General features: G+C 48.9%; 1 protein-coding gene across 2 annotated transcripts in view; it reads right to left on the minus strand.

Moving 5' to 3' along the window:
* Nucleotides 1-1,637: 1,637 nt before the first annotated feature.
* Nucleotides 1,638-14,305, minus strand: part of GNG2 (G protein subunit gamma 2) — a 68,140-nt gene continuing 55,472 nt past the window's right edge. The window contains exons 2-4 of one of the 2 annotated variants that reach the window (XM_084834913.1): nucleotides 10,098-10,186; nucleotides 8,271-8,410; nucleotides 1,638-2,499 (exon numbers count right to left, since the gene is read on the minus strand). In XM_084834913.1, the coding sequence (XP_084691039.1) occupies nucleotides 2,371-2,499; nucleotides 8,271-8,357 (216 nt within the window). In that variant the 5' untranslated portion in view covers nucleotides 8,358-8,410; nucleotides 10,098-10,186 and the 3' untranslated portion in view covers nucleotides 1,638-2,370. Of the gene's footprint in view, nucleotides 2,500-8,270; nucleotides 8,411-10,097; nucleotides 10,187-14,305 lie in introns of those variants that run through there. The other variant, XR_014787859.1, reaches the window with a different exon arrangement.

Consider the following 14,305-nt stretch of genomic DNA (forward strand, 5'->3'; position numbering starts at 1 on the left):
CATCTTCCGGGGAGCCCTTAGTCTGAGAAGAAGTGAGAGACTGGCTGACAGCCTGCATTTAGGTTTGCACGGGGCATCAGGCTGGCATGGCCAGGGGCTGCGGCATGGGCAGAGGGCAGCTCCGCCCCAGCACGCTTTGCGACGGAGGCAGCACAGTGTGCCTGGACCTGATCTCAGTCAAGTGCAGCTTTTGGTTTCCATATACAGGTCGGGAAAGGGCACGGGGGAGAAGAATGCGGGCTTCTGGGGCCATAGCAAGTCTGCCTTCAAACAAACAATCTGACGTAAGGGCCGTTTGTTTTGCAGAAGCAGTGAATAGGGGACAATCCATCTGCTTGTGTGCAAAGAGGGTGGGCTGGAAATCCCCACTGGGCCCTAGACCTGACATGCTCCACCCACCCCACCCGCTCTGCAGTATGTCTGGCCATTCGCCATGAGCGCGAGACTCTGGAGTAGTCTGGCGCTCTGCCTAAACCATGGTCCTGTCCTCTCTAGAAGGAGAAAAGGCACCTTGGGGAATCGGGGGAAGCGAGTTGCCACTCAAGGGAAGGAGTCCCACCATCTTGCTGCCCACTGGCCATTTAAGTCTTCGGATGTTGGAGTGCGGAGTGTGGGGGGAAGAGAAGAGAAGAGAGCAACCAACTCTCAAATGGCCAATCTTCCTTGTTCTCTCTCTCTCTCTTTCCTCCCCCCAGCCCTCGGAATAGGAGATGTGCAGTTTGACAGTTCGCTGCTCATTCCTCACCAAATGAACACCAGAAGATGGGAAAGCGACGCCACTGCCACAGCAAGGCCACGTGGCTCGTGGCTCCTTGGTTTAGGCAAGGAGCTGCTCCCTGCTCTGTCAACTGACCCGGAACTCTCTTCCCCCTTTCTTCCCAGGAGAAAGGCACCCAGGAGAGGCTGCCTTGTGAAGGCCTGCAGGCCCCTCCTCTGGCCAGATGTGTGCGTGTTCACAATATCGGCTACTTCAGTTTCAGCTCATTCAAAGATGAGTCATGGTCGCATTCCTCCCTCCACATTTTGGATTTACCCATGGAGGGGGTCGTTTGAATACCACTCCTGACTTCTAAAGAATCCCTGTACTGCCAGAGAAGGATCGAGCACGGGCTTTCTTCTCTCGCAGACTCAACAGCCATCAGAACCAGTAGCCTCCACAGGCAACTGAGGCTTCTGACCATATGGAGACTTGAAGGCAGGGGTGCTGAACCTCTTCCAGCCCGAGGGACCCATTCGATTGTGGAGAAGCTCTCGGGGGCCGCATTACAGTGGTGGGAGAAGCCGAAGGCAAAAGGGGCGGGGGCAAAAATCCCAGCCTATTTTAGCATAAAGCACCTACTGCCAGTAATTATGCCTTTGAAAAGGGCTTGACATTAGACACCCCTACTTTAAGGCCTTTTGTCACACAGGAAGCCTGTAGCCTCCTTTTGTGCTTTGTTTAGAACGCCATGCTGGCTAGGAATAAAATAAGTGTCCCCTTCCCGAGCACAAAAACATCCCTGATGTGGGACAGGCCTGGCCTTCAGAGATGGTGACAACTCCACGCTCAGCGACATTGCTAGTCGTGCAGCCGGGTGTTGTCACTGTGTGGGCACCGCAGAGCACAGAACGCTGGGAAAGAAGGAGACAAAAGGCATCGAGATACCCATCACAACATACCGTTTACTTGCAGGACAAAAGCTACCAAATACAAATGTTAGAAAACAGTGGTACTAAGTATGCTAGGAATGCACAAGACAGCCCGTGGGCCCACTCAAAGCAATGACACGTTCTCAATTAAACCCTTGCTAGAAAGTTGCTTAGACTGATAGGTGGCTGCAAATCTGGTCTCTTCCCCTTTATATAGCACTACTCTAAAATGCTAAATATGCACAAGACTCAATGCTAAGAAACATCAGAAGAAATCTACCCTTTTGCAATTATTTTACAATTCAACATAAATAAGAGTGACTTTTGGGGCAAAGCAAAAGGGAAAAAAAACGTAATAAGGCTACATACATACACACCCCTTTGCACCATTTGTAACCTTGCTCTGCACACCCTATTTTTTCTTTGTTTGGAAAAAAAGAGAAAAGGGCTTTGTTTGGCAAGAGCAAAAAGTGGACATTAAATTTACTCTTTTACACATTTCCCCCCTCCCTCTCCAGGCAACTCTGTAGATGTCAAGATCTTTAACCTCATGACGTAGATCAACATCAGAAACTCATTCTCCAAAGAAGGCAGACACCCTTGTTTTGATCACGCACTTCTCTGTAAACTTCCAGGCTGTTCTGATTTTTTTAAAAAATTTAAATTGGGTGGACTCTGGAAACATGTCCACGTTGCTGAAAACTCTCTACATCACTGTCCTGGGTGGCCCAAATCAGAGGTTCACAGAATGGCACAGAAGAACTTCTTCTCTCTAAACGGGTTTTCTGAAGCAGGAACAGGAGTCAGTAAGGGGTCCTCCTTGGCATGGGCTTCACAGTATGCCATCAAGTCCGCTGCTGCTTTGGACACCTGGAAGAAAAGACAGCGGCTTTATGTTCCCTTGGTGCTCTGGAGCAGCAGTCCTCCGAGAGCGAGGAGGTATAGCCAGCTGGACCCGAGAGAGATTAAGAGAAAGATGCTCCCAGGGAATTTCTGGATGGATGTAGAGCGGCCTTCCCGAACTTGGTGCTCTCCAGATGTGTTGGACCGCAACGTCCATCATCCCCACCCAGCAGGGCCAATGACAACGCACAGCTTGCTTCGGCTTGGCTTGCTGTCTTTGTGTGAAAGCGGCTGGGCTCTTTCGCTTAGACCTCTTTATAAGGATGCCAAGCGGCATCCCAGCCGCCCTGGGGGATGCTTGCCGTTGCCATAGGAACCCAAGGGGAAAGGAGCGGCCTGCTGCTGCCTAAAGCGCTGAACGGGAACCACTCTAAGTCAAACGCCCAGTGCCAGGCCCTCAGAATTTCTGCCCGTAGTTAGTGGGGTAGGATGGGCCATTTAAAAGGGAGAGAAACACAGTGGATTGTAGCTATATGTCAGGGGCGGGCACCCTGTGGCCCTCCAGATGTCATTGTTTACATTATTATTATTGCACTTACATCCTGCCTTTTTTCCCCTTGCAAGGAACGCAAGGCAGTTTATATGATCCTCCTCCTCTCCATTCTATCCGCACAACAACCCTGTGTGGTAGGTTGGGCTGCGAGTCAGTGATTGGCCCAAAGTCACCCAGTGAGCTTCATGGCTGGGGGTGGGGGGACTAGAGCCCAGATTTCCCAAGTCCCAGTCCAACACTGTAACCATACTGGCTCTCCTGTTGGACTGGCTATGCTGAGTAGAAGTACATATGCTGCTGAATGCATACCAAGGAAAGCCTCTCTAAACTGAACCCAAGCCAAGATCCCCAGCTGCTACATTATGGCATGATTTGTGGGAACAGGTTTGAAGATTCCTCGATGGAGGGTGCGTCTGGCAGAATCACAGATGCGTCGGCAGAATCCCTAATCTGCCTTGGACAGGGAAGCCCCTTTCCACTGGAGGGTTCTACTAGGGTCCTGGCAAGAGCGCACATTGTACCTTGAAACAACCTAATGCTGCAGTCCTAGGCACACCTGTATTTGAGCATGCCTCATAGAACCATTTGCTTCTGATGGGGTGGGTTGGGGGGTGATGACATTCAAAAGAAACACCAGTGGAAGTTGCACAAGTGATTTACGCTTGCGCATTCATGCGTGAGGTGGCAACCATGCTTGGATCCCCCAGGTTCAGGCCAAGGCTCATCTGGCTTATCACGTAAGCTACCTGAATTCCCAAGGGAGCTGGCTAACAAAACGTTATTCTACTCAATACGTGGTCATCCAAAGCCAGCTTGAATTGTAAAAGACATCTTACGTAGCCTTGGAAAGATACACAAGCTCAGGCTTTAGCAAATCTCCAGGGTAAGAGGGGGGAGGAGGAGGAGAGGCCACCCAGAACTACTCTTGCCACAGGGGCCATGCTGAAGTTGCTCCTTTGCATGCAGCAGTGCCAGAGCAAGTTGCTCACACATGCTGCATCACAGCTTCTTGGAAGGTCTGAGAGCTTTTCTACATGAGGCTTTTAACCTGCACCTTTACTGAGGCTTCTGCTTCCAGATTATTTGCAGGATTAAGATCGGCTCCTTTACAGGTTTTTTTCCCAGGTTTCTCTCTCTCTTCTCTATGTTCCATTGCACAACCACTAGGTGGTGCTGTGGTACAGTGGAATTGTGCAATTACACTAGGTTTTTATAACGCCATTCAGAAAAAAATACTAGACTTCCCTTGTTAGGAAAAAACTCATGGTAATGGTTGCAAAGCACGGGAGAGGTCTTGGAGGATGATGATGTCATGTAAAAGACTCTCAAACTACCACGAATGAGGAATCACGAGTGCGCAATAAAACATCTTGTGTAGAAAGCCTCTGAATCCACTGCATGGCTGCATCTTATGGCAGCCTTCCCCAACTGGGCGTCCCCCCCAATGTTTTGGACTGCAACTCCCAGAATTCCTGAGCATTGGCCATGCTGGCTGGGGCTGATGGGAGTTGAAGTCCAAAACATTGGGAGGGCATCAGGTTGGGGGAGTCATGCTTTATGCTGTGCAACTCCCAACAGTTATTTGAGACTATCTGCAAGTTGCAAAAAGCCAATGCTTGGAATCAAGTCATGAAATACTCAAAGGTCACACATGGATGTGCGTCGGAGATGGGGCTTTTGTGGCACAGCCAGCTGCCGTTGCACTTTTGCCAGCCTGTATATTCTGGCATCCCAGCATGCGAATTCAAAGCACAAAGTCTATGAAGCACCACAAGGTGGTCTGCCAGGGCTAAGAAGCAGGGAGAGGCAAGCTGGTGCCCTCCAGATGTTTCGGACTACAACTCCTAGAATACCTGACCACTAGTCCATGCTGCCTGGGGCTGATGGAAACTGTAGTTCAAAACCATAGTTCTAATGTTGTCCCTATCTTCAAAAAGGGTAAAAAGGAGGAACCTGGGAACTATAGACCAGTCAGTCTGACATCAATCCCTGGGAAAATTCTGGAGCAGATGATAAAGCAATCCATCTGGAAGCACCTTGACAACAATGCCGTGATTACTTGAAGCCAACATGGATTTGTCAAAAACAAGTCCTGCCAGACAAATCTGATCTCATTTTTGATCAAGTAACCTCCCTTGTGGACCGTGGGAATGCTGTAGACATCATATACCTCGACTTCAGCAAAGCTTTCGACAAAGTGCCCCATGATCTCCTGATGAGCAAACTTGCTCAAAGTGGGCTAGATGAAACAACGATCCAGTGGATCCACAGTTGGCTACAGAATCGGACTCAAAGAGTGCTTCTTAATGGGACCTTCTCAAACTGGGGAGAGGTAATGAGCGTGGTACTGCAGGGCTCAGTCCTGGGCCCAGTGCTCTTCAACATTTATATTAATGACTTGGAGGAGGAGGTGCAGGGAATGCTGATCACATTTGCAGATGACACAAAATGGGGCGGGATAGCTAATACTTTGGAAGACAGAAACAAAATTCAAAGTGATCTGGATAGACTGGAGCGCTGGGCAGAAAACAACAGAATGACATTTAATAGGGATAAATGCCAAGTTCTGCACCTAGGAAAAAGAAACCAAATGCACAGTTACAAGATGGGGGATACGTGGCTCAACAACACGACAAGCGAGAAGGTTCTTGGAATTGTTGTCGATCACAAGCTTAAGATGGGCCAACAATGTGATGTGGCTGCAAAAAAGGCAAATGCTCTTTTGGGCTGCATTAATAGAAGCATAGCTTCCAAATCCCAGGAAGTACTAGTTCCCCTCTACTCAGCACTGGTTAGGCCTCATCTGGAGTACTGTGTCCAGTTCTGGGCACTGCACTTCTTAAAGGATGCAGACAAGCTGGAGAGGGTTCAGAGGAGGGCAACAAAGATGATCAGGGGACTGGAAACAAAGCCCTATGAAGAGAGACTGAAAGAACTGGGCATGTTTAGCCTTGAGAAGAGAAGACTGAGGGGAGAGATGATAGCACTCTTCAAGTACTTGAAAGGTTGTCACAGAGAGGAAGGCCAGCATCTCTTCTCGATCATGCCAGAGTGCAGGACACGGAATAATGGGCTCAAGTGACAGGAAGCCTGATTCCGGCTGAACATCAAGAAAAACGTCCTGACTGTTAAAGCGATACGACAATGGAGCCAATGACCTAGGGAGGTGGTGGGCTCTCCCACACTGGAGGCGTTCAAGACAAGGCTGGATAGCCATCTGTCAGGGATGATCTGACTTGGATTCCTGCACCCTTCCAACCCTATGATTCTATGACCACAAGAGGGCACCAGCTTCCCTCCCACTAGCTTAGAGAGACTTTGGAATCTCAAGAACCAACCCTATGGAAGCAGAACATTTGGAATCTTGCACTGATGGAGAAACTCACTAAACATCCTCAGGTACGAAGAGGCCAAGCAGAAATGGACACTTGGTATGGAATATGGCATCCATTTGCTGAATTTGCTAATACTGAGAAGAATATACAGCAACCTCCTAAGATACACGGAACTCTACAGCATGAGTTATTAGGACGATGAATGATCACTTTCTCGGATCATCTGGCTTGTACCAAATAGAGATCCTGAGTCATCAGAAAGACCGCAAAGAAATTGACTCACATGTTGTGCACCTAAATTTGTTACTGTACATTGTTATTTTGAAAAATGCAACAGAAAAAAGAAAAAAAGAACCAATGCCTAAAACCAGTCCAAATGCCTGGGAATATACCTGATGTAATAGCATATTGAATATATGCGAACAGCCTACCCTTGGGAACATGTACATTATGGTTTTTCCACAGGAGTGAGCAAAACCTAATCAGTCCTCATCAGTACCAATGCCTGCCCTCAGCTCCCCTTCATTTCTTTCCCTGGCCCACCAGAAAGAACTCTGAGCAGCACCAGGAGATAGGATCTCACCACCCTTTTGATTTCCCACAATGCCCTTCACCTAATGTCTCCGTGGGGCATTGTGGGACATTAAGAGTGTCGAGATCCAGCTGCCAAGTCCTGCTCACAGCTCTGCCTCCGCAGGCAGGTGAGCCTGCCAGGGCCCACAGGGAAAGGAGGGGGCTCACTGGAGGACCCTTTGCTCGGGGCCCCCTCAAACCTGGGGCTGGTTCTTGCTGCCATGACAGTTTCCCCTCATCACTTGGAAGGGCCCATTATGTGTGGTTTCCAAGCTTTCTACCTTGAGGGAAGGATTTCCATGTCAGCCTATCCATTGAAGAAATGCTGCATGCCCCTGCCCCATGGAGCATTCCGGGGTATATTTCGTGGGCACTCTGTTTACATGGGGTGCTCACCGTCACCCTGCATGAACTCAGCACATGCTCTGGAACAGCGGCCGGGAACGGTGGTCCTCCAGGCCTCCCCCTCTACCCCACCCACCTTCTGCCAGGCCACACTCCTCACGTCCCTTTTCTGCAGCGATTTGGCCGTCTCACTGAAGGGGAGAGAAGGGACTAAAGCACAGGTAGGGGGACCTGACATGGCGGGGGGAGAGAGAGAGAAAAGGGGAAGAAAAATAATGGGAGAAAGAGAAGGAGGGACATCAACTGACATCTACCGCCCTGTGGGAAAAGAGTGAGAGACACAGGAGCAGGCAAAGGGAACTCCAGGGCCTCCTCTCCCCCCCCCACCCCCAGGAGATGAGAGGGGAAGAGGGGCCATTCCACCAGTCCTGACGACAGTCTACTTAATTTTTTTCATCTTCCCTCCCCATCCCCTTTTCCTTGTGTGTCGTCTCTTTTTAGATTGTAAGCCTGCAGGTAGGGGCTGTCATTTTTGCTGATTGATTGTAAGCAGCTCCAAGAGTCTTTCTTTCTTTTTTTCCCCAGGAGAGGGATAAACATACTTTCAATAAAAATAATAATAAATGAGGGAGAAGGAGGTGAGAGAGAGGGAGACAGAAACACATTGCTTTGGCTGCACCCACTTTTGGCTTAGGCCACACCCACCTCTGTGCTCCCCCTCTGTGCCCCCGCCACCCCCGAGTGTTTTGGAGAAATGATTGCAGCCCTCCTGCTGAAAATGGTTCCTGCTCTAGAACACATCTTCTCCTCTGTGCATTGCATGGAAAGATTCTCAGCGGTAGACGAGCTTGTTCACAGAAGCCATTACTGATCCTCTCATTAAGAAACCCTGCCGTAAGCTTGAGAAGAAGATGCACCCCCCTTATGGGGTTCCCCCAGAACATGCTCCGAATCCACCGATTTGAGACAAAGGCAATCGATGTGGGCTTTACCTTTATTCTGTCGATATTTGCCTCCATTTTGAGCTGTTCTACCAGTTTCCTGGCTTGTGCTATGCTGGTGGTGTTGTTGCTGGCCATCTGAGCCTTCCTTGTGAGGATATGTTTGTTTCTTTCCCCCCTCTTCAAATGCACTGCCAAAGACAAGAGAATAAATTAAGGCGATCCATCAGGGAACTAATAAACTGCCAGGCTTGCAAACCCATCTGCAGGGACGTGGAATCTAATAAAGGAGCGGGCGGTTAATAATGACGCAAAAGCTCCACTTTGGTTGCGCCGGCACCAAGGTCCCGGCTACGAGAACAGAGGATCACCTTGGGGGAAAAAGGATTATTGCCAAGGGATGGCTCAGCCAAATAAAACATGGAGCGAGTTTTGAGAAAATGCAGTTGAGCATGCACAGAATGCCTTGTGCAGATTCCCAAGCCACCACAGCCAGCCCCCGTGCATTTGAGGTCAGGCAGAAGGGTTCCAAAAAGGTTGGCACCTCACCACCTCATTACAGAAATTAAGCATTAGAAGCCTCTAAGGAGCAGCGTTGCACAGAAGGAGGCCAAACGTTACACTGTCATCCTGTCTGGCAGCAGCCTGCTAGCGTTTTGGGAGGAGGTTTTCCCTGGTCTTATTACTGGCAATTCATTTATTTTATTTTATATTACATTTCTATCCCACCATTCTTCCTCTTGCAAGGAACCCCAGGCTGGCTTACACCGTTCTCCTCCTCAGTGCAAAGGATCGGCTAAAACAGGTGGCCCACTTCTGGCCCTCCAGATGTTTTGGCCAATGACTCTCATCAGCATAGCTAACCATGAAGGCTGATAGGGGGTGTAGGCCGAAACATCTGGAGGACCACAAATTTCCCGCCCCTGGGCTAAAGGAATCCAGTCAAAACAGCAGGCTTGCCACCAGAATCCATGGCTTTGATGTGTCCTGGTTATTTGCACCAGTCCTTTTTTTCCCTTGGAAGACTTCCTATGTCTAATCACTGCCTTACAGGCAGGGCCTATAAAGCTTTTCCCACAGAGCTTTCCAGGGTGCTTCCAGATGGAGGGCTCCTAGTGTGATCAACCAAGAGATCAGGTGGCCATGTGTCCTACTTTACAGAGGACAGCCCTCTATTTGAAGGCATCCTCTCTTTGAAGGGCCATCCAGTACGGGTCCAGTTTAACCAGAAGAAAGGAGACTGGCAGGGGCCTTGAAGTTACCCATAAAAACTCAGCAGCTGGCAGCAGACTGAGCATCAGGCACACACATCACCTGGTCACAGTCAACCCCACTATGGTGAGATGTCTTGTATTTCTATTTAATTATACTAGTTCTTCCCAAATTTGCATTTGTACATTAGCATATGCAAATCGATGTCCTCTTTTGTGGCGATTCATTTCTTCTTTTTTGACGATGCACAAGTGGCCACCCTAATTGTGCACCTATTGTGTCTTTTCCTCTGGAAGGGATTTTTTTTCTGGTAAGAAAAAAAGACAGAAGAAGTGGTGGGAAGACACAGGAGGGTTACAAATGGAACACGATCTGGAACACTCCTCACCACCACCCCTAAAATTCTGGTTTGAGGCAGGATAAAAACTTCAGTGCTTGCAGGATAAAAACTTCATCTGGAATCACCATCTATTCGAGGAAGAGGTTCAGCAGGTGTGATTCTGCCTCTTTAGGACAAGGAACTGAACCTGGTGGCCCTATTTGAACTGTGTGTGTCGTCTTCAAGAAAGCCGCCTTGTGAAAAAAAAGTAGTCGCCTTGACCTCAGAAGTTTGGATAACCAATTTAATAGTTTGGTTTGTTTGGTACAAGAATTTGGATAACTCACCCAAAGTCAACCTCAGATCCTCCCCTGGGACGTTCAGTGCAAAGCAGAACCAATCTCAAAGGCTGTTCACCTCAAGAGGAACCAGGACCCTGTTGAGTTAAAAGAATGGAACGTGTGAGACTTCCATGCCTTAACCCACCCCAGGGAATGTACAGAAGAGCACTCCACTACTTGCAAAAAACCATTCAAATGAAGTGATTTGATCCTTTCCATCAAAGTAACAATCCAAGAACTGTATGTCAGGCTCTGCTGTGGATAAGTCAGAATGGCCAAGAGCAGCCATTCAAACACATTCTGGATTCATCATCCTGGAACCTGAGCAAGAGCCAGGTTGGGAGTTATTCTAGTTAGAGGGTGTATGTACTGGAAACTGCAGTTTTATAGGGGCAGGACCAGTCAGTGGCTTGCTGACAGTCACCTGCCCAAGACTCATCATGTTTTTCACCCAGGGCTGGTCTGAAGGCACGTGAGGCAGCCACCTTGCTGAAGCTAAGCAGGGTCTGGTCTGGTCAGTGCTTGGAGGGGAGACCACCTGGGAACCACATGTATCCACCTTGACTTCCAGGATGGAAGGAAGGTGGGATACAAATGTAACAACAACAATAACAACAATAACAACAACAACAACAATAACACGCTGTAGAAGCAGTGGAAGCTGGTGGCTCTGTCATCAGGGGGGCGGTAAATCCACTCCGGGTTTCAGTCAGAACTCTGAAGAAGCTCTCCAAGGTGCTCTGTGTTTCAGTCAGAACTCTAAAGGAGTGAGCACCTTGGATAGCTCCTTCAGAGATCTGACTGAAACCAGGAGTGAATTCACTGCCCCACTGACATCGGAGCCACCAGCCTCCACTGTGTCGAAGGGATAAATGATCTTCTGATAATGGGTCTTTGGTTTCAGAGACGAGATGCAATAACACATTTGCAACAAGCTAAAATCAGCAAAGACAAAAGCACAAAGAGCCAAAGCAAACAAGCAATTATTAAAATTATTTAGGACCAGTCTGCTCTTCGACAAACCAGGGCAATCCAACCATGCAAGTGAGCCTGGGAAAAAGGCGAGCAATTCATTTTGTTAGCAATGATGTCAAAAGAGCAAGAAGTAATCAGAATTCCAGATGGTCAATTGCATGATTTCCTTTACTGAAGATGTTTAGGGTACTGCCCCTCCCCAAAATATTTAGTTTTGATTCAGACTGTTACTAGATTCATAAGATAAACTTAGTGCATGGGCTAACCAGGTTATGTTAACACTCCATAATCCCCCCCCCACACACACACACACATTTTTACAGAAGGAATAATGGAACACCCTTTCCTGCTCATTAATTTTAGCACTGTTAGTTTATTCATAAACATCCTTTCCCAGGATCTTTGCAGCCACTCTCTTTCTGAAGGTATGTTTACCAATATTTGCTTTTAAAATTTTGCTAAACATATTCTGGGGGTCATTTAAGACAGTCCTATACCACTCTTCAATTCAGTATTTCCAAGGTGGTTTATGAGGTTTTTTCTTTTTGGCTGCGTGCATGTTAAGACACCAGATTTGTAGGTAGCAGTGATGCACCATCAAAAATAAGTCTGAAAGCCACAATTTGGGTACACCTTTATCAGAATGAACCAAAACGTCAAAGTTGTGGGTAAGCGTCTGTGTTCTCCGAACTGGATATTGAGTAAAGTAGGTGGGTGGGTGAGGGGTGAAGAGAGAAAACATTGGCCATGGTGTTCCTTTCCCCAAATCTGCAATTTGTAACAGTCTCAGAATGGAATGCTGGAGGATTTATGCAGACATAATTAGATTACACTCAGTAGGTGCAAGACACATTTTTCTCGCAGATTAACATTGTTTCTTGCAATTGCTTGGCCTTTTAACAGATACAGTACACACAACATGGATGAGTAAGGAAAACTACATCCATGCTGCCGTCTTGGCAAAACGATGCTGTATCCATTTCCAGTCGCTCTGAATCCCTTTGCTGTCTCACCGTAGATCAGCCTTCCCCAGCGTGGTGCCTTTCAGATGTGTCGGACTGCAACTGGAAGTTGCCCTGCTACAAGTCTCTGGGTTTGACCTGGAGCTCCAGGTTTTTAGCCTCCTCCGGGGAAAGGGGAAAAACCTCAAGATGAAGGGCGGGCTATTTTTTGATGGCTCAAATGCTTGCTTCACTTCTCTTGCTCTGAGCGTGCCCTCATATGGCTGGGTTCTTTTGCTAGACTAGCCTGGTGCCACCCTCAGCCCACATCAGGTGCTGCTGAGCCCCACCTACTCCTATTAAGCTCCACCCCCTGCCCTGATCTGCTAGGCCACACCCCCTTCGCTCCCGGGCTCTGCACTTCCAGAGATCTAGCAACTCTGGATATCGTGCATACTTTTGATCCTCTCACATATGCGCAATACCGTCTACGTAACCTTTTCTTTGACATCCACTTGTGCACATGATGACATCCATTCATTCCATATGGCACAGTAGCACCCAACCCTCTCATGTTCTGGCTATACACTAAGGATTAGAATCCCCCATTTCATGCCTCTAAGTATTCTGGGGGGGAGTGGGGAGAAAACAATAACCTTCTTAGCGCCCTATATCAAGCCGGGTTGCAGGGTGCTAAAGGAGGCCCACAGAACTTGCAACACCTGCTCCATAGAATCATAAAACAGTAGGGTTGGAAGGGGCCTACAAGGCCATCGAGTCCAACCCCTTGCTCAAGGCAGGAATCCAAGTCAGAGCATCCCCGACAGGTGGCTGCCCAGCCTCGTCTTGAATGCCTCCAGAGTGGGAGAGCCCACCACCTCCCTAGGTCATTGGCTCCATTGTTGTATTGCTTTAAGAGCCAGGAGGTTTCTCCTGATGTTCAGCCGGAATCTGGCTTCCTGTCACTTGAGCCCATGATTCCGTGTCCTGCACTCTGGGATGATGGAGAAGAGATCCTGGCCTTCCTCTCTGTGACAGCCTTTCAAGTACTTGAAGAGTGCTATCCTATCTCCCCTCAGTCTTCTCCAGGCTGCGATTGCTCCAGTCAATCGCAGCCTGGAATTAGCTAGGGATGGCGGAGAATTTCTCCCCAAAACTTCGGGGGGCCGAGCGCCAACGTGTTCGGCCCCCCGAACAAGTTTCGGGGAGAAATCCTCTGCACCCCCCACCCCCTGCACCCCCCCCCCGGGACGGGACTTACCTTCACCGAATGTCCCTCCCGGTGGCTGGTCCGGCCGGCGGTTTGGCGGGTGTTCGAGCGAGGCGGGAGCGGCAGCCGGTCTTTCGACCGGCTGCCGCCGCCGCCATTGCAATGAAAGAAAAAAAAAAACGCCCAATAGGCTACGTGACGATTCACGTAGCCTATCACGGCTAGATTTGCAAAGTCAGCCATGATAGGCTACGTCAATCGTCACGTAGCCTATCACGGATGACTTTAAAAAAAAAAAAAAGTGTGTATGGATAATGGCGGCCCCCATAGGGAGCCGCCATTCCCCTTCCTTATTTGGTCGCTGTAGTCTATGTAAAGATTTACGTAGACTACGGCGAAAATAAGGGCAACGCTATTTGCGTTGCCCTTATTTTCGCCGTAGTCTACGTAAACATTTACGTAGACTACAGCGACTAAATAAGGAACGCGAATGGCGGCTCCCTATGGGGGCCGCCATTAGCGTATGCGATTTTTTTTTTTTTTAAGTCACCCGTGATAGGCTACGTGACGATTGACGTAGCCTATCACGGCTGACTTTGCAGATCTAGCCGTGATGGGCTACGTGAATCGTCACGTAGCCTATCAGGGGGCGTTTTTTTTTTTTTTAACTTTCGCGTTCTCGGCCGGGCGAGGCGCCTCCTCCCCGGCCTGAATTTCGGCCGGGCGAGGCGGAAAGCCTCCACCCCGGCCTGAACTTCGCGGGGGGACCAGCGAAGCGCCTCCCCCCCACCGCGAACGTCCTTCGAGGACAGGTAAGTGACTTTCGTCCACCCCTAGAATTAGCTCAGTAAACTGCTTCTTATTGCCAACACACAGGAGGATTGTCACTGCAGGGCCACACAAAATAGCTGTGGAGTCTTGGTCTTCAGTAAGCAATTGCTACGCGCCTGGCAGACCAGCACACGGGGCTGCCAATGAGCTGCATTCAGTTTCGAGGGGCCGAATGTTGTGCAGGCTCATCTTAAAAGTAATGAGGGTGAAGAGAGGAGACAGATGCTCTAAAGTGTAGTAGAAATCATTGGAACACA

This window comes from Heloderma suspectum, chromosome 1, assembly GCF_057233095.1.
Source record: "Heloderma suspectum isolate Gila_16-S chromosome 1, 16-S_ref, whole genome shotgun sequence".
Lineage (NCBI taxonomy): Eukaryota > Metazoa > Chordata > Lepidosauria > Squamata > Helodermatidae > Heloderma > Heloderma suspectum.